The sequence below is a fragment of the Meles meles genome, chromosome 20 (assembly GCF_922984935.1).
Source record: "Meles meles chromosome 20, mMelMel3.1 paternal haplotype, whole genome shotgun sequence".
Taxonomy (NCBI): Eukaryota; Metazoa; Chordata; class Mammalia; order Carnivora; family Mustelidae; genus Meles; species Meles meles.
In genome coordinates this window covers 4,298,229-4,322,689 of record NC_060085.1, presented here as the reverse complement: position 1 = coordinate 4,322,689, position 24,461 = coordinate 4,298,229, and the positions used below count along the sequence as shown (strand labels likewise).

Here is a 24,461-nt window from a genome sequence, read left to right as displayed (position 1 = left end):
TATCCTGAAGTTTCCTGTTAACATTTTAGTTTCAATTTTAATTAAAAAAAAAAAAAAAGCGTCCTGGCTGGCACTGGGTGGGTCCCCAGAGAATCCTTGGGGGCCGCTCGCTCTCTCCGGTGACTTCGAACAGCGCGGGGGTGGGGTCGTTCCTGCACCGTCTCTCCAGGGGGTCGCGAGCCTGGGCGGCCCAGCCTCACCTCTCTCACGTCAGAGTGTGTGCAGTGTTCAAAGTGAAGAAACTGTGAGCTTTATCACATCTGGTTTCGGCTTTCCCGGAGCCTTCAGCAGGAACTCCTCGGACACTGCGGCCGGGCTCCCTGTGGGGTGTCGGGTGGCGTCCCTGGCCTCCACCCCCCCCCCACGTGCCACTAGCACCCACCTGCCTAGTGGGGACAACCAAAAATGTCCCCAGACATCGCCATGTGTGTCCTGGGGGCGCAGGACCTCGCGGGGTAAGAACCACTGCTTTCGTGAAACCAGTTTTATTCACTTTCACCTTTAAACATAAAGCACCACCCCAGAGGGGGCATCTTAGTTAAAACCCATCCCGGTCGGCTGGGCACTGGGAGCGGCTTCCCTCCTTCTAGAAGGCAGCGCCTCAAACATCAGATTTTCTGGATCCTCCGATAGGGGTTCGGGGGCACAGGGGGATCCAGGTCCGGGGATGAGGCCAGGAAAGGCCACTGGTTAGTGGTCAGAGTCATCCTCGTAAAGATTTTCAATTTCAGCTTGGTAGATCCTGGCCACCATGGCCCTCTTGAGTTTGGTGGTGGCTCCTGTCACAGAATCACATGCAAGGCGGGGTCTTCCCCCCTCCCCCACCCCTGCAGGAGCCTCCCTCCCCGCAGGATGAGATGTTCGTGGGCCGGATTGGTCGTGGAGATGCAGGGGGGCGCCTGGGGTCGGAACAGTAGAAGGCTGGGATGGAGGGGTCCAAGGAGGGGAGGTACAGGAGGCCCATCCCAAAGTGCCCTGCGATTGCCCGTCCTGCACGGGGACCGCTGCTGAGGACCGCCCCCTCCACCCTCAGCCGGTTCCTCGGAGGGGCCGCTGAAACACGCAGGCGCCAGGGATCGTGGCCCGGGAAACGGTGGCGTCTTAAGGAGCACGAGCCAGGGGCTTGGGAGGGAGCCCCCCAGCAGGACGCCTTCCCGCCCCGCCCCCGCTCACCCAGCTCCCCTCCAGCCACCGAGAAGTCGGTCCTGAGGATGGTCCACTTCACGATCTTGGCGCTGTCGGAGGTGACCTCGGCGTTGGCGGCGTCGATGCCCTGACCGATGAACTCCAGGACGACAGGGTCTCCGTCGTAAACGATGTCGGACAGCCGGGTGGACTGGCTCCTGAGCTGCCGGCAGAAAGCCACCGCCTCGCTGGTCAGCGCGTTCCGGGGCTCCCCCGTGTCCGTGTTGATCTGGCACTGACATGGGGGGGGAGCAATGGGTCAGGAGGCTCCCTAGCTGCCCCCACGCCCACACCCAAGCCCACGAGCCCAGCTCCCCACACGGGGGCTCGCTCCTGTTGGCTTGTCTCTCTCCTCTCCACCCTGGGAGGGCCGCGTCCCCACCCCCTCTGGGGCCAGCAAGAAAACAAGCTCGGCTTGGAGAGACTTGCCCCCCCCCACGTCCCCACTTCCTCAGAGCTGGGTGGGCCCAGCTCAGCCCTAGCTGCCCTTTCTCTGGAAATGGGCCAGGAGCTTCCCCCCCACTCAGGGGGCCAAGGGACCGACCCCTTGCCTCTCCTCCCCCAGCCTCAGTATGCCCATCCTGAAACCGGGCAGCAGCCTCCGCCCAGCCCACAGCCCGGATCGTCGCGGGGCTCAGACTCGCAGCCGGGAGGTACCTTGAGCGTGAGCAGGGCACACAGGTAGGGCGCGTCCTGGCCCACGAGCACGACGTAGCGCACAAGGGGGATGTACTGCTTCACCCGCTCCTCGATGGGGTTCGGGTTGATCCTCTCGCCTGAACTGAGGGTGATGATATCTGCATGCAGACAGGGAGCTGGGGGGGCTGTGGTCTGAAAAGCCGCATCAAGTCAGCTCTCCCGCAGCCCAAGGCCACCCCCTGATGTTCAGAAACGACAGAGTTGGAGCCCAGGCACACAAAGGGTGTCCCTGCCTCCAAGCTGGACTTCAGTCCTCACCTCATTGTTGTGCAGTGCACTACCCGCACCACCGTCCACAGCAGCCCTGTGGGGCCCGCTCAGAGGCGCAGAGCACCTTGCAGCCTTGCCTTGCTCACCTCTGGTGTTGCCCATGACGTACAGGAATTTATCAATGTCCAAAAAGCCAAGGTCCCCCGTGCGCAACCAGCCATGGGCATCTATCTTCTCCTGGGTGGTCTCCTCATCGTTGAGATACCCCATGAAGACGTTCCGGCCCCAAATGTAGATGTCCCCAATGCCCTCCTTGTCTTCCTTCTGTGTCTTAATGTGGGTTCTGGGGAGGGACTTCCCGCAGCTGGGGACAGTGGGCAGGGAAGAGATGTTAGGGACACACCAGATAGAGATTCCCACTGGCAGAGGGGCAACCCCTTACCCTCCACCCCGCCACCCCCACACACAGCTTTTCAGATCCCAGGGCTTTCCTGCCTGTCCGGCTTCTAATGTCCTGTGGATGCAAAGCAGGGGGGACAGGGAGGGAAGGCTTGGCCCACCTTGACTTAGAACCAAGCTCGCTGGGTATGTGGACCTACCACACCCGGCTCCTGGCCAGCAGGAGCCCACGGATGAGCACAGGGGACAAGGCAAGAGGCAGGTGAACTCCAGACACCTTTTGGGTGGGACGGGTTGCTGTGAGAGGTATCTGGGCAGGAGAGAAAACAGGACCATCCAGGCAAGAATGAGGCATCTCACCACCTGCTTGTGTCCTCGGAAACTGGGGGTGGGTGCTGGGGCTGATGCTTTGCCTTCCAAAGTTCGAGGTTCCTATCTAGGCACCTGGACCCCAATCCTTGCCGCGCTTGCTCCCCAGGCTATCTGGAGACTCAGGGCGGGGCCTCAGCACGGGCCCGGCCAATGCCCAGGATATACCTGCGCGGACTGAATTGTGTCTTCCCCAAATTCCTAACCCCAAATGAGATGGTGATTGGAGCTGGTTGGGTTTCCGTGAGGTCCTGGGAGTGGGGACTGCATGACTGGACCAATGTCCTTTAAGGAGAGACACCCTCTCTCCACCATGCAAAGACACAGAGAGGGGCCAGCCGTCCACACCGCACGATCTCTCCACCATGCAAAGGCACAGAGAGGAGCCAGCCGTCCACACCGCAACCGAATCAGGGACATCACGGTCTTGCAGCCTCCGGAACTGAGACGAGTTCTCTGTGGTTCTTGAAGCCCCCAGGCCTGTGGTGCTCTGTCGCCGCAGCCAGAGCAGAGACACGCCCCTTGAGGCCAGACGCCCAGCTCCTCGTGCAAGGCAATCTCCGTTCACGGTCCCACGGCCCCCAAAGGAGCAAAGCCGCCCAGTGAAATTCTGGAAAACCCTGAGGCCTGGCTAGGCGCCTCTGCTCTGACTGGTCTCCCGGCTGCGGACACCACTTTCCTCGCTCGAGCTGCTCAGGACCTTGTGCGGAATGATAGGATTCTGGAAGCATCGGGGGCTGGCTCTGGCTGCTTGGATTGCGAGCCCCACCTCCCCCCACGGCAGGGATTCTTGACACCGGGTTCCTGCTGGAACCCTAGTGGTCTGACACCCCCGGCAGGCAGGGATCACTCCACATGCCAAGCGGTACCTAGAACGTGCGGCAACTCCAAACACCGCCACCCCATCGGGCGACAGCTCGGGCCGCGGAACCTGTCTTTCCTTCAGCCTCCGTGCCTGTCCCCCTTTCTGCCCTGCCTCTCTTTGGGTCTGGGGGTTGAGGAGACCCTGTGGGTGGGAAAGTGCTTGGTGACTGGCCTTCATCTTGTCTCTGCTGAAGGTCGCTTTCACCTCCCCAAAGCCAAGGTGCTCTCGGGAGGTACCGCAGACCCCTTGACCAGACACAGCTCGGGCTTCTCTGAGCTGTCTTCTCCACAACCCTTGGCCTTGGTCTCTAGGCACAAACCATCTCATCCACCCCTGAACAGAGAGACTTGAGAAAATCTTAGCATTTCCTAACGCTCAGGCCACACCCCCAGGATGGCCCCCGTCCCTCTTACATCCCTTCCAGAAAGCTCGGAGCTCCCAGGAGAGTTTCCCGGATGGCCCCCTAAGCCCCCTTTTAGGGTAGCTACTTTAAAAAAGCTTTCAGGCAAGTCCTCTCTCTGCCCTTTGAGATGCAAATCTACCACCCAGAACTTTCTCTGCTCTTTGAAATGTGAATGGTCAGGGAGGTAACTCTGGCTTTCTCCCCCAGCGCCTGTGGGAGGCTCAGGACCCCTCCCCAGAGGGCTGCTTGCTCTCATCTACACCTCCTGCCACAAACACACGGTAGGTTTATTTCTCTCCAGAGAAGCAAGTGCCGGTTGTCAGACCCGGAGTGGTTCCGTTAGTGAGCGCCGACCCCCTTTCCTGCTTTCTGTGACGGCCACTTCCCAGACGCCTGAAGCCCCCACCACATCCCTCGACCCCACAGACCCCTCGAAGACATCCAGTCCCTCGGCCCAAATTCAAGTGGAGGTCAGGTCACACAGGGCCCTCCTTCTGGCTGCTGTGGTAGTTGTGAATAAAATCTGTCCCTGTTACTTTAAGGTGTGTCTAGTTTTACCTTTGAAAGCGGTCGCCCCTTCAGAGGCCAGCCCCAGGTTAGGGAGACCGAGGGCAGGGGGAGAAAGGCAGCCCCCCAAAAGGGTCGTGACGTGTCCAAGTCAACTATTTTGTCCTGTTTTTTCAGCACATGCTGAGTCCTCCGGGAAATGTGCAGGGGTCCCTGAACGAAATCAGCGGCGGTAGTAGCCAGCCTCCAGATGGCTTTGCCCACGAAGAATCCACATCCTGGTGCCGCCCCCTCCCACCCTGGAGAGGGCTGGTCTTCCCGACCCCCACAGATGTCAGGGCAGAAATAGCAAAGTTCCACTTCTGAGGTTAGGTCATAATAGGGTTGCCAGATCAAATACAAGATGCCTGGCTATATCTGAATTACAGGTGCAAGTATAAGTATATCCCAGATATTACAGGGGATATACTTACAGTAAAAAAAAAAAAAAAGTTGTTTGTCTGAAATTCAAATGTCCCCGGGTGTCCTGTATTTTATTTGCTGAATCTGGCCACCCTAGACCTAAAGGAGAATGTGGTTTCCACTTTCCACTTCCACTTTGCCCTCTCTGGGGTCTTGTGTGGGGGAAGACTACAGCCACGGTGGGGAGAGGTCAGCTAGCAAAGGAGCAAAGCTGCCGTGTGCGGAAGCCAGCCTCCGAGCGGCTCCTCCGGCCCCGGTTGAGCCTTCAGATGAGGCCGCCCTGGCCAACAGCTTGACTGCGACCCCTTGAGGGACTCGGAGCGAGGACCACACAGCTCCTGATTCCCAGCCCACAGGGGCCACAGAATCACGTTTGTGGTACTAAGCTGTGAAGTTTCAGGGTAACCTTTACAAGGTGATGAATGTGTTCCCTCCCAAGGAGCCAGGGTGTCAAAAATGGCTGGACATTCGTAAAAAGAATGGTTGACACATTGAGGGGCTTCGGGTCACCCCACATGGGGATTCGCTTGCTTGTTTGACCTCGGATATGCGTTCCGCAGTGGGGAAGAACAGAATCGCGGGACCATGCGCCCCGGTCAAGGTCAGCCCATGCTGCCCACCCCCCACGCACCACCCCCGCGGCCACCTGTCCGCCCCTCCACTGGGACCCACCTCAGCAGCCGGAAGTCGTGCGGCCTGGAGACCGTGTGCACGCCCGTGCTCTCGGACAGGCCGTAGAGCGCGAGGATGGGCATGTTGAGGCTGAGGAAGAAATCCAGGGTGGCTCTGGAGAGCCCCAGGCCCAGGCTGAAGTACTGCCGGCAGCGATGGAGACCCAGGAACCTCCTGGCCTGGTTGAAGGTCAACCTCTTGGCCAGGCCGAAGCACAGCGGGGGATGAGTCTGCCTTGAGGAGCAGACCCAGGGGAGCAGAGCTGGGCCTTGGGACTCCACGCCGGCACCCCCCGCACCCCATCCCACCCCCGGGGCAGCCCTGAGACCCAGCCTCACCTGAACATCCGCTTCCTGTTTGTCCTGAGTCCCAGCCACATGGCCCACTGGTCGACCCTCCTCCGGAATGGGGAGGACGAGAGCTGGTCGGTCTTCAGGTTGTCCAGCAATCTGTCCCAGACCCACGGGACGCCATGGAACAAGGTGGGCTTCACCTCCCGGAGCGTGTCTATCAGGGAGCCCTGCATCACATGGCACCATGGGCTCCCAGCCAGCCCTGCCCCAGCCCCCTGGCCCCCTGCCCCACTGTAGGGCCAGGTGTGGGAAGCCCTTCCCTGCAGCCATGGCCGGGAGCCATGTCGTGAGGGAGGCAGGGAGCGCCAAGGGGGATGACCAGGACCATCTGCTCCCACCGGTCCTGATCAATTGGACACGCAGGATCCGTGTCCCTCCCCACGTGGCTCAACACATGTGAGATTCAGCCACAACGTTTGCTGCTCCTGGGATCCCGTCCACCCTCTCCCAGAACCCTGAGTCGGGGCAAGTAGCGGATGGAGAAGGGAAGGGAAGGTGCAGAGACAGAGACAGAAACACATGGAAAATGACAGACAAACACACAGATTAAGAGATGGAGGGAGAGAGAGACAAGATGAGACAAAGAGACAGAAGGGACGGGAGGGGAGGGAATGAGAGGACGTGGGGGATGGGGAGGGACAAACTCTGGCTTTATCACCATTTTCACATCTTCTCGGTTACCGAGAGAGATGCCCCAGTGCCCAGGAACGCAACATTGACAATGAAATGTGTAGAGTAAATTGGGACGAAGCCGAGCCACGCCCACCGGCCCCCACCGGAACAGAGGCCAGCCCCAGAGCTGAACTGGGTCACATTATAAAAGGCCTTTAAAGAGCTCCAAGAAGAAGAGCTTATGACACACGAAAATATGAAATCGAAGCTTTCGTGTCCGTAATGTTTTCCACCTTTTTCAATAAGAAATCTGCAGGAATTTGTTCTCTCCCTAAGCACCTACATGATTCACCTCAGTTCTGCCCCTCGGCCCGGGAAGCCTACATCCCCACCACCTGGCCCCTTGGCTGAGGGAGACGCAAGGATCCGGCGGGCAACCATGTCCTGGTTCTTCGCTTTTCCCTACTTCCTGTCTTGACAGGAAGTGTGTGATTTTCTACACTCAGAGTCAACGCGGCTGTGACTGAGGTCTCGTGACATATGTCAACGACCTCAGGACCCACACGACACCATCTTGACCATTTTCAGTGTACAGCTCCATGCCTTGAAGCTCGCTCACACCATCCTGCAGTCATCCCCACCGTCCATCTCCAGAACTTTCCATCTCCCCATGCGGAGACTCTGTCCCCATGCAGCACTGGCCCCCACCCCCTGCCCCAGCCCCTGCTCCCCCCCTCTCCTCTCTGGTCTGTGCGGATGGGACTCCCCTGGGGCCCTCCTGGGAGTGGGGTCCTGTGGGACGGGTCCTTCTGGGTCTGGTTGCTCTCGCGGAGCCCCGTGTCCTCAGGGTCCCCCCACGTGATGGCAGGTGGCAGGGTCCCTTCCTTCCTAGGGCTGGACCGTGTCCTGTCGGATGGGTGGAACTCATGTATTATTACCCACTGGTCTGTTGATGGGCACAAGGGGCGCTTCCCCTCACATGCTTTTTTAACAGCTCGATCAAGCCTCCTGTGCGGTGAGTTTTGCCCTGTGGGAGGAGCCGGATGGAGGCTTCCCATTCCCCAGAGCACGAGCTCATGCCTGCTCCAGCCCCGCCACTTCGCAGACGGGGAAACTGAGGCCCAGAGACGCAGAGGACCGAAGTCACACAGCAGGCTGGGGTGGGGGCAGGGGAGGCATCCCAGTCCTGGGCCGAGCTCCGCACAGAGGGGGACCCCCCCACCCCTCCAGCCTCCCCGGCCTCCCCTGCGCCCACGGCAGCAGAGGGCCCGGGAGCTCCGCTCACCCTCAGGGCATCTGGCTGGGCAAAGTAGAGGGCTCCGGCGACCGAGATGGAGACCCACACGTCGAAGAGCTGGGCCCCTATGTAGCTGAGCGGGAGGTAGTTCACCAGGACCTCCTGCGCCTCCGGGGGGCACTTGTAAGACAGTCTCTGGGCCGTGGCCAACGTGGTCCAGGTGATCTGCAAGACCCCGGAGCCGTCACCCGGAGGCTTGTTCTCCACCTCCGGGAGCTCACCTCCGTCCACACGAGCCCCAGAGCCCCGGGCCGCCCCTCTCCGGAGGGGACACTCACGTTGTCGTGGCTGAGCATCATGGCCTTCGGGGGGCCCGTGGCCGATAGTCTGTAGACCAGGGCGCAGCATTGGTTGGGCTTCTGGGAGTCGATGACCCGGTCCAGCGTGTCTTCCGAGACGCCGCCTGCCAGGTCCAGGAACCCTCTCCACTGCAGAGAGCCCGCGGAGGGGTGGGGGGTGGCCACGAGGGGACCTTGACCCTGAGACCTCAGCCCCCAGGCCACGCCCCCGACCCTGCCCTCCCCGGCGAGGACCTACAGAATACAGGTTCTGCAGCCGGGTCCGGATCTCCTCCTTGTACTGCACGATGGCTTTGAGGTGCTTCAGGGAGCCCTGGATCTACCAGACAGCGAGGGCTCAGGAGGTGCCGGGCAGGAGCTCTGGTCACAGTTGAGCCCCGAGCCCGCTTCCCCAGCACTTCTCCCACGGGCGGCAAGGACACTCCCCCATTTTTGGATTGTGGCAAAACACACAGGAATTGGCCGCGTTAACCATTTCAACGTGGACACTTGAGCGGTATTGAGTACATTCACGTGATGTGAATGTCACCTCTGTCTAGTTCCAGAACATTCCGTCTCCCCAAAAGGAAATCCAGTGCCCGTTAGCCGTGACTCCATTCCCCCGTCCTCCGGCCTATTCTGGATGTTTCGTATAGACAGAATCCTACACTCTGCGGCTGTGTGTGTCCGGCTCTTCTCACTGAACGTCACGCTGTCGAGGTCCACCCACGCTGGGGCGCGTCGATGCTTTCCTCCTTTTAGGGCCGAGGAGCAGTCCGGGGCGGGGATGGGCTGCCATTTATCCGCTCATCGGCTGGTGGGGCGCTGCACTGTGCCCCTGTCTGGACTGCCGGGAAAGTCTGTGTACGAACTTTTGTTTGCACACTTGTCCGTTCTGTTGGGTAGACCCCCCGGTGTGGGATCGCGCGGTCATATGATGGTGATTCTACCGTCGGCTTTCTGAGCAGCTTCCCACATGGCCACCCCATTTTCCCAACCCCCCCAGGCACGCACGAGGGCTCCAGGGGCCCCGCCACCTCACCAACACTTGTCACCTGCCCTTCTGACCATGGCTGTCCTCGTGGGTGGGAAGTGGCGTCTCGTGGCGGCTCCCCTCTGTGTTTCCCGGGTGACCGTGGACGTTGACCATCTTCTCTGGGGCTTACAAGGCCGTGCGTGTTTCTTCTCTGGAGAAATGTCGAAGTTCTTTGCCCACGTTTGAACCGGGCTTTCGTTGTGGGTGTGTTTTGTTTTCGAGGTCGAGGGATCCTGGGCCCATTCTGAAGGCAGACTGGATGTCCTCGGGTGTCCTAGGGCTGCTGGGACACACTACGGTGTCGGCTCTGAGCGGCTCGGTCTGCTCTCTGCTTAGAGTCTCGTAATCTCCAGACCCAGGAGTGGGAAGCCTGGGTCCCTTCGGGGGGCCCCACGGCAGGATTGCTCATTTGGGAACTGGCTTCTTTGGGTTGTTGGCAGAATCCGGCTCCCTGCGGCTGCAGGACCAAGGTCTGCCTGTCTCCTGACTGACTGTCAGCCGAGGGCCCTTCTCCGCTCCTGAAGGCCACCATATTCCCTGGCTCAGGGTCCCTTCCTCCATTTCCAAAGTCAGAAACCCGGGGGGCAAGGAGGTTGAGTTCTTCCCATCCTTTGAATCTCTCCGCTCTCGCCTCTGCCTTGTCTTTCCAGTTCTCCAGCTGGCAGGTTTATAGGAGACCCCTCCCCCGGATAATCCAGGATCATCCCCCAGCTCAAAGGCCTTAATCTTAATCCCATCAGTGAAATCCCTTTTGCCGCACAAGGTGCGGTAATCACGCGTCCCAGAGATTAGGACGTGGACATCCTTGGCATCAAGGGGCTGATCACACGGACCGCTGGGATTTCCTGAGAGGGAGGACTCAGGAATGGGGCCAGACTTTGGGTCTGAGCAGCTGGAAGGAGGAGGGAATACTGAGGGAAGAGCAGGTTTTTTGGGGGAAAATCCGGAGCTTGGGTTTGGACAGGCGGCGTCTGAGATGCCTCTCCGGCATCCCACGGCGATTATTGGGAAAGCTGGGGATAAGAATGCAGGAAATGTCTACAAACAGATATCTCCCGGGGAGAAGACACAGAACACGGAGAGCAGAGGTCTGCTGTCCCCGGCCTGGCTCTGTGATCAAGGTTCAAGCAAGTGAAGAGGAACAAGGAGGAGCCACTGGGGAGGAGAGCCGGGCAGTGCAAGTTTCATTATCGACATCGTCCCCACCGCAGCAGAGGCGCGCCTTCCAGGGGGAGAATGACCCAGGCCACACACCTGGTCGCCTGCCCAACCCTGTCTTGGGTTTATTTATTTATTTAGCATTAAAACATCGGTGGTTAAAAAAAATTACATAACAAAGTTTCCCATATTAACCATTTTAAGCAGATAGTTTGTGGTGTTGTGCATTTGCATGACTGGGAAACAGATCTCCAGAACTTCCCATCTCCCCACAGGGAGGCTCTGTCCCCGTGAATCATGGACCCCCCCACTCCCTGCCCCAGCCCTGGTTCGCACCCTCTCCTCTCTGTCTGTGTGGACGGGACTTCCCTGGGGACCTCCTGGGAGTGGGGTCCTGCAGGATGTGTCCTTCTGGGTCTGGCTCCTCTCACTGAGCTCAGTGTCCTTGGGGTCCTTCCACATCATGGCAGGGATCAGGGTCCCTTCCGTTCTGAGGCTGGACCATGTTCCCACATGGGGATGGACCGTGCCGTATGTATCCTTCATCCATCAGCGGATATCCGGGACATTCCATATTTTGACTGTTGTGGATACTGCTGCTATGAACTTGAATGAACCAAAGTATCTTCAACACCTTTCCTTACTTCTTTCAGGCACGCATCCCGCATGGGATTTCTGCTGCCTCTATAAAGCTTTGAGGATGCTCCATGCTGTGTTCTATAGTGGTCGCACCGGTTTACGTTCTCAACAGAGGACTGGATTGATGGACGAATAATTTACATTCAGTAAAAGTCACCTGTTTAGGTCCACAGTTTCATGAGTCTTTTTTATTTATGTTTAGAGAGAGAGAGCAGCAGGGAGGGACAGAGGGGGAGAGAGAGAGAGAATCTCAAGCAGACTCCACGCTGAGCTTGGAACCTGACCCAGGGCTCGATCTTGTAATCCTGAGACCACGACCTGAGCTGAAATCAAGAGTCAGATGCTTAAACGACAGAACTACTCAGGCACCTCCAGTTCCACGAGTCTTGACAAACTTACAGCTGTGTGACCACCACCTTCATCAAGATCTAGAATATTTCCATCGTCCCATAAAATTTCCTCAGCTCCTTTGTGGTCCGATTCCGCCTTTCAACCTGGGAGCCACTGTTCTGGAGTTCTGTCCCGTAGCTTTGCTTTTGCTGGGGCTTCCCATATATAAACTCCCACCATGGGTAACTTCTCAGCACGTTTTGGATGCAGCCTTGTGATTACACATAACAGGAGCCCAGTCCTGTTTGGTGGTACTGATGGACCACGATTCATCCAAATGATACAAAAACAGCTGGATCTTGGTTAATGGATGTTTGGGCAGTTTTTGGCAATCATGCCTAGAACAGCCACAGACACTCACATGCAGGGTAGACACATGTTCTCATTTCTCTTGGGTATGTATTCCAGGGTGGGAGGTCTGGACCATATATTACGTGTTCGTTTCACTTGCTGTGAAACCATCTAGCCATTTTCCAAGATGGCGGCGCCATCTCTGCCAGCAATGAAGCAGCATTCTGGTGGCTCTCTCTCCTCATCAACACGCGGTATGGTCTGTTTTAAAACTGGAGTCATCCTCGTGGGTGTTCCGTGGTGGCCCTGTCTTTGCCTACATGCCTCTGTCTGCTTGTCTTGGGTCCTCTTAGGGTCCCCACTTCAGAGGGTTCAGCTCAGGCTCCAGGATGGCCAGGAGCTGACCCAGAAGTTTCAGCTGTAGGACCATCACAGTTTCTCCACGGGAGGGAGAAGAAAACCCAGAGTCTGGGGCGACCAAACATGAGTAGGCATTACTCTGATGTCCACCTCCTCTGGGTGCTCCATATGCCCGTGGATCTCTCCCCATTCCTCCTTGGAACAGAGATCAAATAGGAATGACTGTACCATTGATGATCCTATTGATGATAGCGTTAACATTGAACACTGACCATGCTAAGCTCTGTCCTAGCCTATTTCAGGTGTACTCAGTTCATTCTCAGAACCAAACCCATTAGGTAGGTCCTATTACCACTCCCATTTTACAGGAGAGGAACCTGAGGCACCAGGAGGTCCAACACCTTGCCCCAGGGCCCAGACTTAGTGAAGTAGCTTCCGAGCCATGGACCCCACACCCAGAACCACCTCACTTGGAGCAGTGTTGGCCCAGAGAAATTCAGGATCTGTTGTACAGTTCCATTAAGATGAAACATCCAGAACAGGCAAATCCACAGAGACAGAAAGAGGGTTGCTGGTTGCCAGGGGCTGGGGCCAGGGGAATGAAACATCCCCACTAATGGGCGCAGGGCTTGCTTTTCAGGTGATGGAATGTTCTGGAACCAGACAGAGGTCTCGGTTGCATAACACTGTGAGTGCCCTCAATGCTACCGAACTAAAAAGGGTGTCAACGGTATATTGTATATTGTGTGCATTTTACCACAATTATTTTAAAAAGGTGGGAAGAGAGGATCTGCTTACAGTAGACACATTGAGGTCCCAGTTTGGGGTGTGTTGGGGGTCAACCCCTGAGCCAGCATTGAGCGGGCTCTGACCTCCTTGGGCTTGAGCACCGGCTATGGTCAGCAAAGCAAGGGCCATTTGGCAGGAACAGCACATGCCTGGCACCTCTTACAGGCGCCGGACCTGCCCATGCATGGAATCCACAGTTCCCAGCTTGTGAGTAACCGTGGGATGGTAGGTGCGTCATTCATTGGATCCGTTTTGTCTACTAGGCAAAGTCTGTGTCTTTACCTGAGCTGTGCCCTCCACCAGGCATGCCCGCCTGGCTCCCGCAGTTCCCCGAGTCACTGACCTGGATGATTTTCTGCAACTGCCTGTCATTATCCACCACAAAGATGTCTATCTCTGAGCTTTCAGCGATGACCTGGCAGGATTTGGGGGAGTTGGTGGCCAAGATGCCAACAGAGAAGCCTCTAGAAGCAGAACCCAAGAGGTGAGGACCCACTGGTGAATTGCAGGGTTTCCAAGAGGCCGGCTTTGCCAAAGGAGAGACAGTCCCTCAGGCAGAGCCCTTAGTATGGCAGACAGCCTCAAACACCCACAGTATGCCTTGTTTGAAGGTGGGTCTCAGGGACAGCTTGGGTGTGAGCCCTGCCCTCCAGAGGTTCCCGAATGGTCTGGACAAGTAGGGGAAGGCTCAATGCTGGAGAACCTTAGGAAGTGGGGAAGGGTTTTTGGAGGAGGGGTCATGGGTCTGGGCTTCACAGGATGTGTAGGAGTTCGACAGGTAGAGAATGTCAGGAAGCGTGAGCTGGTTGGTGTTCAGGGCTGAGCCCTTGACAAGTCCCACTGAACACAGACCAAATAGGAGCCTAGTCTGCTCCTTGAACTGGGGACTCTTCCATGAGACCCCCTACAGATTTAAGAGGAGGGATGAGCCTTTGCTGGGCTGGGGGCTTCCTGCCTCCATATACCCCAAGGAGATACCAGATAACTCTTACCCAGCCATGATAGCACCAATGCTGGCGATGACCCACTCCTCCGAGTTTAACCCCATGATCCCCACTCCGTGGAAGCGCTCCAGGCCCAGCTGGGGAAAGAGGCCCTTGTGAGGCACAGGGTGCTCATCTGCCACTTGCCCCTCCCTCCCTGCCCCGGAGTCAGAGCCTCAGGCTGAGAACACTGGGCTCCCTTTTCTCTGTTGACCATTTGGGCTTCTGTTTGCTGATAAAAGAGCTCATCTCCCCCATTACAAGCTACCACATATTCATCTAGGGCAGTGGTTCTCAACAGGGACGACTCCACCTTCCCAGGTGACTTTGGGTAACATGGGGAGACATTTCTGGGGAAGGGAATGTGCCGACATCGAGTGGGTGGGCACCAGGGGTGTTGAGAAACATCCTCTAGTGTACAGGACAGACCCGTCCGCAAAAAATGATCCAGCCCCGAGGGTCGATAGTACTGAGATTAGAAAATACGAATAAAACATGCTCCCCCCTCCAACATTTTTATGAATAAATATTTGACAAAATCAGGGCTGCAGTATGCCTATATTATCATTAACACGCCATTGTTGGTAAAACCAAACATCCTGACTGTTTTCCCAGCCTTTAAATATTTCTTTATGGTATCAAATATAACACCTCAATGATATTGGGTAACATAGAGATGTCACAGTTTGGGGGCATCTGGCTGGCTCAGTTGTTAAGTGTCTGCCTTTGTCTCAGATCATGATCTCAGGTTCCTGGGATCAAGCCCCGTGTCGGGCTCCCTGCTCAGCGGGGAACCTGCTTCTCTCTCTACCCTTCACCAGGCTTGTGCTCTCTCTCTCAAATAAATACATAACATCTTTTTTTTTTAAAGTCATAATTTAGTGACCCCCCCTTTATTGGTGGATACTTAGGTAAGATCCTTTTACCCCTCCATTTTTATTAGATAAAATATTGGGAGAACATCTGCCTAGCTCAAGCTCTGTATACCCACATTATTTGTGCTGACATCTGGATTGACTTAAAAATTCAAAATGGCGCACCATTCATCCATCCTGGCAGAACCAGGGGTTGCCACCACCTGGCCCCCAGGTGGGCCTTTCCCCTCCACTCTAGTCTTCCGAGCACAACTGCCCACTGCTCATGTCCTTGTCTAAACAGGGCACCATAAAGTCAGCATAAAGAATTGTTGATGTTACCCACTCCCCTGTGCTGACCCTGCCTTCTGCAATCTCAGTCAACAGCAGTTCCTTCAAGTTGCCCAGTCCAGAAATCCTGATTATCCTCAGTGCCTTTCATTCTCCTGGACACCCAACTCATCCAGACATAATGTTGGCTCTGCCTTCAGAATCTGACCACATCTCATCCCCTCCCCTGCTACCATACTGGTCCCACACACCTTCTCAACCTCAACTGGTGTCTCTTTTTCCACCCAGTCTGTTTTCTCTGCAGCAGCCACACAGTGCCTGTGAGTACCCAACTCTGGGCACATCTCTCTGCTTACAGACCTCCATGGCTCCCACCTCATTACTGGTAAAAGCCCCCAAGACCCAGCAAGACCTCTCCCTATTGCCCCCTGCCCTCATCACCTCCCTCTCCCCCTCATTCACTCTGCTTTAGCAACATGGGCCTCTTTGCTATTCAACCAACATGCCAAGTCCCGTCCCGCCCCAGGGCCTTTGCACATTTGTTCCCACTGCCTGTAACACTTATCCCCAAATACTCACCTAGATTCCCCCCTCCCAGCTGTTTAAGTCTTGTTGAAATGCCACTCTCAGAGAGTCTCTCTTTGGCCACCATAGGGTAAGATTGCAACCCCTTCCCCAGCTCGTCTACCCTTTTATTTTCTTTAGTTTTCTCTGGATCACTGTCTACTTCCTGCATACTTGTTTGTTACGTTGACTGGACAAGTCCCTAGAGGTCTCTTACTCCCTTTCCTAATCTGAATAACAGGCATTCCTTTATTTAAGACATACCCAAGGGGCTAGATTCTGGAGGCCTGCAATGAATGAGGTGGTCTAGCCCCTTGCCCTCTGACCAACTAAACAAATAAAATTATACAACTATGTTGCCACATGGCTATGAGAGCTGGGCAGAACATTTTCAAAGGGGCTATGATAGAGTGTGTTGGGGGCTGGTGAGTCTGGGGACCCAGGGTGATCAGGGATGACCTCGCTCAAAAGATGAGGCATTGGAGGGGCACCTCAGGAGCTTAGTCTGTGTCTGACTTGTGATTTCAGATCAGGTCACGATCTCAGCCTGGTGAGGTTAAGCCCTGGACTCAGCAGGGAACCTGCTTGAGATTCTCTCTCCAACTCCCTCTGCCCCTCCCTCCAGGAAATAAATAAATCTGAAAAAAAAAAAAAAAAAAAAAAAAAAAGGTGAGACATTGGCAAAGAGACACAGTAACTACGGTAAAAATAAAGCTAACGCTGATGTAATGCTCAGCGTGAGTCAGGGGCTGTCTGATAGGTGTAAACTTCCTGAATTCTTTTTTTTTTTTCTTTAAAGATTGTATTTACTTCTTTATTTGAGAGGGGAGAGAGCACAAGCTGGGGCAGGGGCAGAGGAAGAAGGAAAAGCAGGCTCCCGGTTAGGCAGAGAGCCTGACACCAGGCTCAGTCCCAGGACCCTGAGATCATGACCTGAATTACAAGCAGACACTTAACCCACTGAACACCCCAGGCGCCCCAACTCCCTGACTTCTTGTAGCAAACCCTTGTTTTATACTAAATTTAATAAAAATAAAGTAAAAGGATCTGTCCATATGTAACTTTTACGTTTTTAATATCATACATATAAAAAATAGATATAAAAATCCCCATTTTAGGGCGCCTGGATGGCTCAGTGGGTTAAAGCCTCTGCCTTCGGCTCAGGTCATGGTCTCAGGGTCCTGGGATCGAGCCCCGCATCCGGCTCTCTACTCAGCGGGGAGCCTGCTTCCTCCTCTCTCTCTGCCTGCCTCTCTGCCTACTTGTGATCTCTGGCAAATAAATAAATAAAATCGTTTCTTTAAAAATCCCCATTTTACAGATAGGGAAACCGAGGCACGGTGAGGCTGGGTCATTAAAAAAACGGCTTGAAGCACAACCAACACCCAGTGTTCCATTAGCTTTATGGGTACATACAGTGATTCCACAAGTCTATACTTGATGCTACGTCCACATGCGTAGCCTAAGTCATTTTTTAAACAAAAAAGTCACTGGCATCTAACCACACCTGGTGCTGAGCGAGGTTAAGTGATGTGAGCAAAAATGGGCAGGTAAGGGCGGAGCCAGACGAAAGGATGCCTGTCCAGGCCGGCCTGGCAGGAGGGGCGCTTAAGGAAGGGGCGGGGGGGGGGGCGTGTCGGGGAGTGGCGCAGGCGCGGTGGCCCGGGCACAGCAGTGCGCAAGCGCAGAGCAGAGAGCGCGCGTGCGCGCAGGCGCAGGAGGGCACGTGGTACCTTGAGGAAGGCCTTGGCGGCGCGCCGGCACTCCTCGTAGTACTCGATGTAGGTGAGCAGGTGCCAGCCGTTCCTGTGCTTGGAGCCGAGCGCGATGTAGTTGGCGTACCTGATGGCCGTGTTCAGGACCATGTCGTGCACGGTGATGGGCGCCTGGCTGGTGATGGAGTCCTCCTGCCGCAGGTGCACCTCGCCGTCGCGCTTTGACGTGCAGTAGGGGTGCTCTGTGGGCAGGCGGGGCTCGGGGGCAGTGAGACCCCGGGTGGGTGGAAGAGGGGCAGGGCTGTGGCCCTGGTGGCGGCAGGGGCGGTTAGAGCAAGGGGGGGAGGGGGGGAGTGGGGGAAGGCATGGCGGATGGAGGGAGAGAGACGCCGCCGCCAAGGGAGAAAGGTGGAGGGGGATGGGGAGGCACGGAAGAGGGCGCAGGGACGGGTGGACAGACAGATGCACCGGCCCAGACAGGGGGCTCGGCAGCAGCCCACCAGCAAGCAGGCAGCTCAGTCGCAGGCCCGCTGCCCCTCCTGTGGACTCCCCAAGGACCAGCGCCTCTGACCGCTGTGTCCACCTTCGCCATCTCCCTCCCCTACTCTCAGCCGCCCGGCCAGCCTCGCCCAGCGCCCTCACCTGACCCCGAAGATCCCGAGGCTGGCTCACCCACCTTTGGGGGGGTGACTGGTTTCTGTGGGGCCCAAAGAGCCCCCCTTACCTTTGGCTTTAACGTCTGATCGCCGATCTCTGTCAGTTGGACTCAGTGTCTTGCGTGAGGACATGGTATCCAGAGTACCTTCGGCCTCACTTCTTACGGCCTGGGGAGCATCGGGCCTCCTGGGACATCCACAGAAACACACTTGCAGTCTGGCGGAGGGCTGCGTGTCCAGGCCCCTGGAGGCCCGGGGCTCCCAGCCACTCGCGGGGGTGGTCGGGGAAGGCTGCTCTGAGCAGTGGGTAGGAGTTGACTTGGCAAGGAGGGGAGGGGGAAAGAGAGAGTGTGATGAAGGCCGTCTGGGCTGGGGTATAAGGAAAAGTGGGGGAAAAGGAGAAAAAGAAGCCAGATAGGTGGTGAGAGTGGGATCAGCACGGGGTCTTGCTGGCTGTGTTAGTAAAGAATTGCTTTCTGGTTCCTTCTGTGTCCAACCCCCACGCAGTGTGGAGACTGGCTGACCCCTGACGGGAGCTGAAATGCGTCAGCTCCCAGCCCCTGCCTTCCGCCCACCACACATTTTCACCCTTCTCTGTCATCGGGGAGGCTGTGCCCACGTCGGTCTGGCAATTCTTTTTATGAGCTTTGATGACCCCCCTGCTCTAGCCACAGGGGGACAGCAGTCTCTGGACTAGACATCCAGAATGTTCCTGCCTATGGCCAGCCTTTGTGACCTCACTGTGGATTCTGTAGCCTGGAGTCATGATGGAGATGTGGCCTGTTGCTGCTTGGTAGAGGCTTGTCTTAGGGGCCAGGGGTCTGCCCCCACAGCCTGTGGTTCCCAAGGTGACTGTTCCCAGGGAGGAGCTGGCGGGCAGCAAGATCTTGGCTTTAAAGCTGGCAGCTGGAGGGACTCCATAGTCCCTGCCCAGAGTTGTTAGCTTTGGGTGACAAAGTTCACAGGAGACCAGAAAGGGAGTAGTGAGATGAGGAGGCGCTGTGGAAGCCACGAGGTCTCAGAGGCCAGCGAAGCCGAGCGTGTCAGAGAGCCAGTTAAGGTCGGCAGAACCCGAGGCTCCCAAAAGGTGGAGAAGGACCTTGAGTCGCTGTGCCTGGGGGGTCCTGAGTTCACCTGCCCATTAGACGCGGTCTGGAGCTAGAATAGTTTCCCGGATGGCCATACAACTGGATTTTTACGTATTGCGTTGGATGCTGTTGAGGTCGATAAACCAAAAAGGCATTTCAGGGCCTCTCTGGTTCCTCAAAAAGTCAAACATAGAGTTACCATATGACCCAGGAATCCCGTTTTGGGGAATATACCCAAGAGAACGGGAAGCAGGGGCTAGAAGAGATTTTGCGCGCTCACGTTCCCAGCAGCCCGATTCACAACAGTTCAAAGGAAACCACTGTCCACGGATGGATGAAGGATAAACAAAATATGTCCATCCGTGCAATGGGCTATGATTCAACCTTAAAAAGGAAGCCACGCCGACACCTGCTACAACGTGGATGAACCTCGAGGACATTGTGCTCATGATACAAGCTGGACAGAAAAAGACAGATTCTGTCTGATCCCATTTGCGGGAGGTACTTAAAGCAGTCAGACTCAGAGAGACAGAAAGTAGAGTGGTGGTTGCTGGGGTGGTCGCGGAGGTTCCAAGTCTTGACTGATTTGGAAGAGAGTCACGTGAGGGGGAGAGCCAGGTGCTTTCTGGGGCCCGCAGTGGGAGCCTCCGCTTCCTGCTTTGGCCAGAGGTCTCCTCAATCTGCAGCTTCTTGGGCATAAGCAGTTGCCCTGAGTACCGTGGGGACAGAGGGAGTCTATCAGCCGCTGGAGAGATGATGGAGCCTTCTCAGCTGGGGACTTAAGAGTTGTTCCTGAGCAGGCTTTTCCAGCCCTATGAGCGATCCCCGCATCCTCCCCGCTCAGCTTTTTTGAGCTATCATGGACAAACTATAAAATGTACCCATTGCAACAATCCAGTGATTTTTACTAAACGTCATATAGTTATGAAGCCATCACCATAATCATCCTGAAAGTTCCCTTGTGCCTGTGTGACATTGACCGTGCTCCTCATCCCAGCCCTGGGCAACTACTGATCTGCTCTCCATCCCTTTGCCTTTATTAGACATGTCATATAAGTGAAGTGACACTGTGTAGCCTTTTGCGTCTGGCTCCTTCCACATAGTGTGAGTTCATCTGGGTGTGTCTGTTGTCCGTGCGTTCTTGTGGTTGAGTAGGGTTCCATGATTTGGATGGTACTGGGTTTGGTTTATTGATTCATCGGTTAGTGGACATTTGGGTTTTCTCCTAGCATTTGGTGATTATGAATAACGCTGCTGTGAACATTTGTGTACAAGCCTTTGGGTCATTTCTCTTTGGCGCATACCTAGGAGCTGAATTGCTGGGTCATACAGTAACTCCGTGTTCAACATTTTGAGAAACTGTCTAAACTGCTTTCCACAGCGGCCCTGCTGTTTTCAGTCCCTCCAGATGCTTGCTGACACTCAATATTGCCAGATTTTAAATTTTTAGCCGTGGGGGTGTGTGTAAAGTGCTGTCTCGTTGTAGTTTCGACTTGTGTTTCCCTGATGATTGGCGACATGAAGCATCTTTTCACATACTTAGTGACCGTTTGTCTGTCTTTAGAGAAATGTCCAGTCAAATCCTTTTCCCATTTCTAAATTTAGCCATTTGTCTTTTTATTGTTGAGTTGTATGTGTTCTCTGCATATTCTGGTTACAAGTTCTTTAGCAGATACATGATTTTTAGAACTAGTTTTTTCATTTGAGACAGAGAGAGAAAGCACACAGAGGGAGATGGAGAAGCAGGCTCACCCATGTGGGACTCCATCCCAGGACCCTGGGATCATGACCTAAGTCAAAGGCAGACACTTAACAGACTGAGTCACCCGGGCGCCCTGCAGATACGTGATTCTTTTTTTTTTCTTTAAACTTTTTCAACTTTTTAAAAAAGATTTTATTTATTTATTTGACAGAGAGAGAGATCACGAGTAGGCAGAGCAGCAGGCAGAGAGAGAGGGGGAAGCAGGCTCCCCGCTGAGCAGAGAGCCTGATGTGGGGCTCGATCCCAGGACCCTGAGATCATGACCTGAGCCAAAGGCAGAGGCTTAACCCGCTGAGCCACCCAGATGCCCCAGATACATGATTCTTAAATACTTTTGTCTTTTCAGTTTCAAGTTTGACATTTACTTGACAGTATGTTTTGAAGGTCAAGAGCTTTTAAATTCGGTGAAGTCCGGTCATGTCATGTCAATTATGCTGTGTGCTTTGCAGTCACATCTAAGAAATCTTTACCTAATCCCAGGGTACAAAGATTTTCTCCTTACCCCTAAAGTTTTGTAGTTTTGGCTTTTATATTTAGGTGTATGATACATTTTGAGTTAGTTTTTGCATGGGTGTGAGATGATCATCTATGTTCTCCTGTTTTGTTTGCTTTGGGCACGTTATTGTGACATTATTCATTGCAAAGATGGTCCTTTCCCCCACTGAACCCTGGGGCACCTTCATCAAAAATTAGTTGGCCATAAATGTGAGCTTTCCTTTCTGCACTCTCTGCGGTATTGACCTTGTACCACACTGTCTTGGTCAGTAGCTTTACAGGAGGATGTGAAGACAGAAGTCTCACGTCTTTGTCCTTTCATTAAAGGCAAGGATCTGGGGGACGGCAGGCAGGAAGAGTAAGTCATTCCGGGAGACACAAGGATTACAAGGACTCTGAATAGGCAGGCTCTTTAGGGCAGCCTGGGACGGCTGACGGAACCGACGGGCTCTGAGTTCAAATTCTTAACCTCAAAGCATGTTCAGAGAATCCATTGGCAGAGGCTATCGGTGACTTCTTAACCTCTTCCAGCTGTAGGTTGCTGTTAACGGTACCCTGAGAGTGGAAATATTGAAATGGTATTATTTGGGAAGAAGATTGTATGACTTTCAGTGCCCCGAACTTTTATTTATTTATATTTTAATTAATTTTTTTTTCAAATTTTTATTTAAATTCTAGTTAGTTCACATGTGGGGTAGTTTTGGTTTCAGGAGTATTATTTAGTGATTAATCTCTTACATAGAATACCCAGTGCTCACCACAGCAAGCGCCCTCCTGGATACCCCTCACCCCGTTTAGCCCACCCCCAACCCACCTCCCTTCCAACAACCCTCAGGTTGTTCTCCGTGGTTAACTGTGTCTTATGGTTTGCCTCCCTCTCTCCTTCTCTTTTTTCCCCCTTCCCCACATGTTCATCTCTTCTGTTTCTTAAATTTTGTATGAGTGAAATCAGATAGTATTTGTCATTCTCTGACTGACTTATTTCACTCAGCATAATTACCCTGTAGCTCCAGCCATGTCCTTTTTCTTCTTTTTTAAAAGATTTTATTTATTTGATAAAGATCACAAGTAGGCAGAGAGGTGGGCAGTGAAGCAGTCTTCCTGCCGAGCAGAGAGCCCGATGCAGGGCTCCATCCCAGGACCCTGGGATCATGACCGAGCTGAAGACAGAGGATTTAACCCACTGAGCCACCCAGGCGCTCCTCCAGCCAGGTCCTTATAAGTGATAGGATTTCATTCTTTTTGATGCCTGAGTATATTCCATTACACACACACACACACACACACACACACACACACTCAACATCATCTTTATCCATTCATCTGTCTATGGACATCTGGGCTCTTTCCAGAGTTTGGCTCTTCTGGACATTGCTGCTATAAACATTGGGGTGCAGGTGCCCCTTTGAATCACTATGTTTGTGTCCTTTGGATAAATACCTAGTAGTAAAATTGCTGGGTCATAGGGTAGCTCTATTTTCAACTTTTTGAGGAATCTCCATAATGTTTTCCAGAGTGGCTGCACCAGCTTCCGTTCCCATCAACAGTGTAGGAGGGTTCCCCTTTCTCCCTATCCTTGCCAACATCCATCATTTCCTGACTTGTTAATTTTAGCCGTTCTGGCCGGTGTGAGGTGGTATCTCATTGTGGTTTTGATTTGTATTTCCCTGAAGCCGAGTGATCTTGAGCACTTTTTCATGTGTCTGTTGGCCCTTTGGATGTCTTCTTTGGAAAAATGTCTGTTCATGTCTTCTGCCCTTGACTGGGTTATTTGATTTTGTGGGGGGTAGGCTCTGTGCTGTTGTCTCTAGAAAGTCTCATTCTGTGAGGGTCTTGCCCTGCACGTGAACCAAATTTCTGCCCAAATAAAGCTGCTGTCCCCCTGTGGTCACTCTCAGACCCCCAATCCCTCTGACTTATTACAGCTTTCTCGGAAAGAATCCGACAGAAACCATGCTGTGTTCCTTGTAAGTGCAGGTGTCAGGAGGTGAAGAAGACCTTGACCACCGGGTCAAGTTGGTGTCTCTCAGGTTCCCCACCTTAAACTGATCTTTCCTGCTGTTACAACTGATCAGAATTTTGTCGGGAGGTATTATGAGATGACACCAATTATCTTCCCTAGCATCAAAGCTCACCAGCCAGTGACCTCGGTGCCCACTGACTGCTCCTGATTGTCTCCCCCTCCCTCCCATCATGATTGCCAAACAGAGTCTTTCTCATCCCGTCATTCCTTCTGTGTTATCGTGTCACTGTATGACAATAACGACCACCAGTTATTCCGTGGGAAAACGGCCTCGGAAGGACGTGCATTGACGGCATGAGCTGAAGCAAGAAGGCAAGGCAGCACTGCGTTTGATCTCCAGGGGGTTTCGAACTTTTCAGCATGTCCACAGACCACCACGGATGTGTGCTTGGGGGCATCGATTTGGGTGTTACAATTAAATTTTAGTGAGCAGGCAAACTTGCAAATATAGAAGCTGGAAAATAAAAAAGAAGACAGACTATATTTGCATATGAAAAAAAACCTAAAAACCTACGAGGTCCATAAGGAAGGCCGTCAGATATGCCGTTATCCTGTGTGCGTCGCATTTGTGTTTTTTGTTTTTTTTTAAAGGTTTTTATTTATTTACTTGTGTTTTGTTTTGTTTGGCAAGGAGAAGGTCTTCATATGTTTCTAATCTATTTATAATTTTGTATTTTAAAAAGAAAAAGGGCCCTGGACTACGTCTGAGTAACGGAATCTTAAAAGACTGGAAATTTTCTTTCTCTTGTCCTTGTAGGCTGTCCCTCTCTGGCCTGGGAGGTATCCCTTCCACTGATCTTTCGGGGACCAGGCCTGTGGATTTGCCGTATCAGGGTTGGTCTGCCTATACGTGACCTTTGGAAGAACAACAAACTTCTGTCTTCTTTAAGTTGCTGTTATTTTGGGGCCTTAGGACAACAGAAAAACTCATCTGCAAAGATGGGGTTCATCAGGAACCATAGCTGTTAGCCAAGACTGATGGGGGCTTTGATGGTGACGGTTTACCCGTAACGAGGGGTTTCGGGCCTCAGACGTGCCATGCCATCTGCCTTCTCC

At 54.1% G+C, this 24,461-nt stretch overlaps 1 protein-coding gene across 1 annotated transcript; it reads right to left on the bottom strand.

Annotated features, from left to right (window-relative positions):
* Positions 1-690: 690 nt before the first annotated feature.
* LOC123932815 (long-chain-fatty-acid--CoA ligase ACSBG2-like) lies at positions 691-18,169 on the bottom strand. The gene is made up of 13 exons (XM_045991449.1): positions 18,106-18,169; positions 17,400-17,623; positions 13,967-14,055; positions 13,318-13,438; positions 8,571-8,651; positions 8,312-8,461; positions 8,022-8,198; positions 6,110-6,291; positions 5,772-6,005; positions 2,241-2,458; positions 1,843-2,000; positions 1,174-1,420; positions 691-779 (listed from the first exon to the last, which is right to left on the bottom strand). Exons 1-13 carry the CDS (start codon positions 18,167-18,169, stop codon positions 691-693), a joined length of 2,034 nt encoding a protein of 677 aa, XP_045847405.1.
* Between the last annotated feature and the right edge of the window lie 6,292 nt (positions 18,170-24,461).

Bases quoted from the DNA above. Each gene is read 5' to 3' on its own strand.
- LOC123932815 (XM_045991449.1), bottom strand. From the start codon at position 18,169: ATGTCCTCACGCAAGACACTGAGTCCAACTGACAGAGATCGGCGATCA. The intron at 13,439-13,966 runs GTAAGAGTTATC...TTCTGCTTCTAG, and splicing joins ATTGGTGCTATCATGGCTGG to AGGCTTCTCTGTTGGCATCT. The intron at 6,292-8,021 runs GTGAGCGGAGCT...CATGTGATGCAG, and splicing joins CCCAGCCAGATGCCCTGAGG to GGCTCCCTGATAGACACGCT.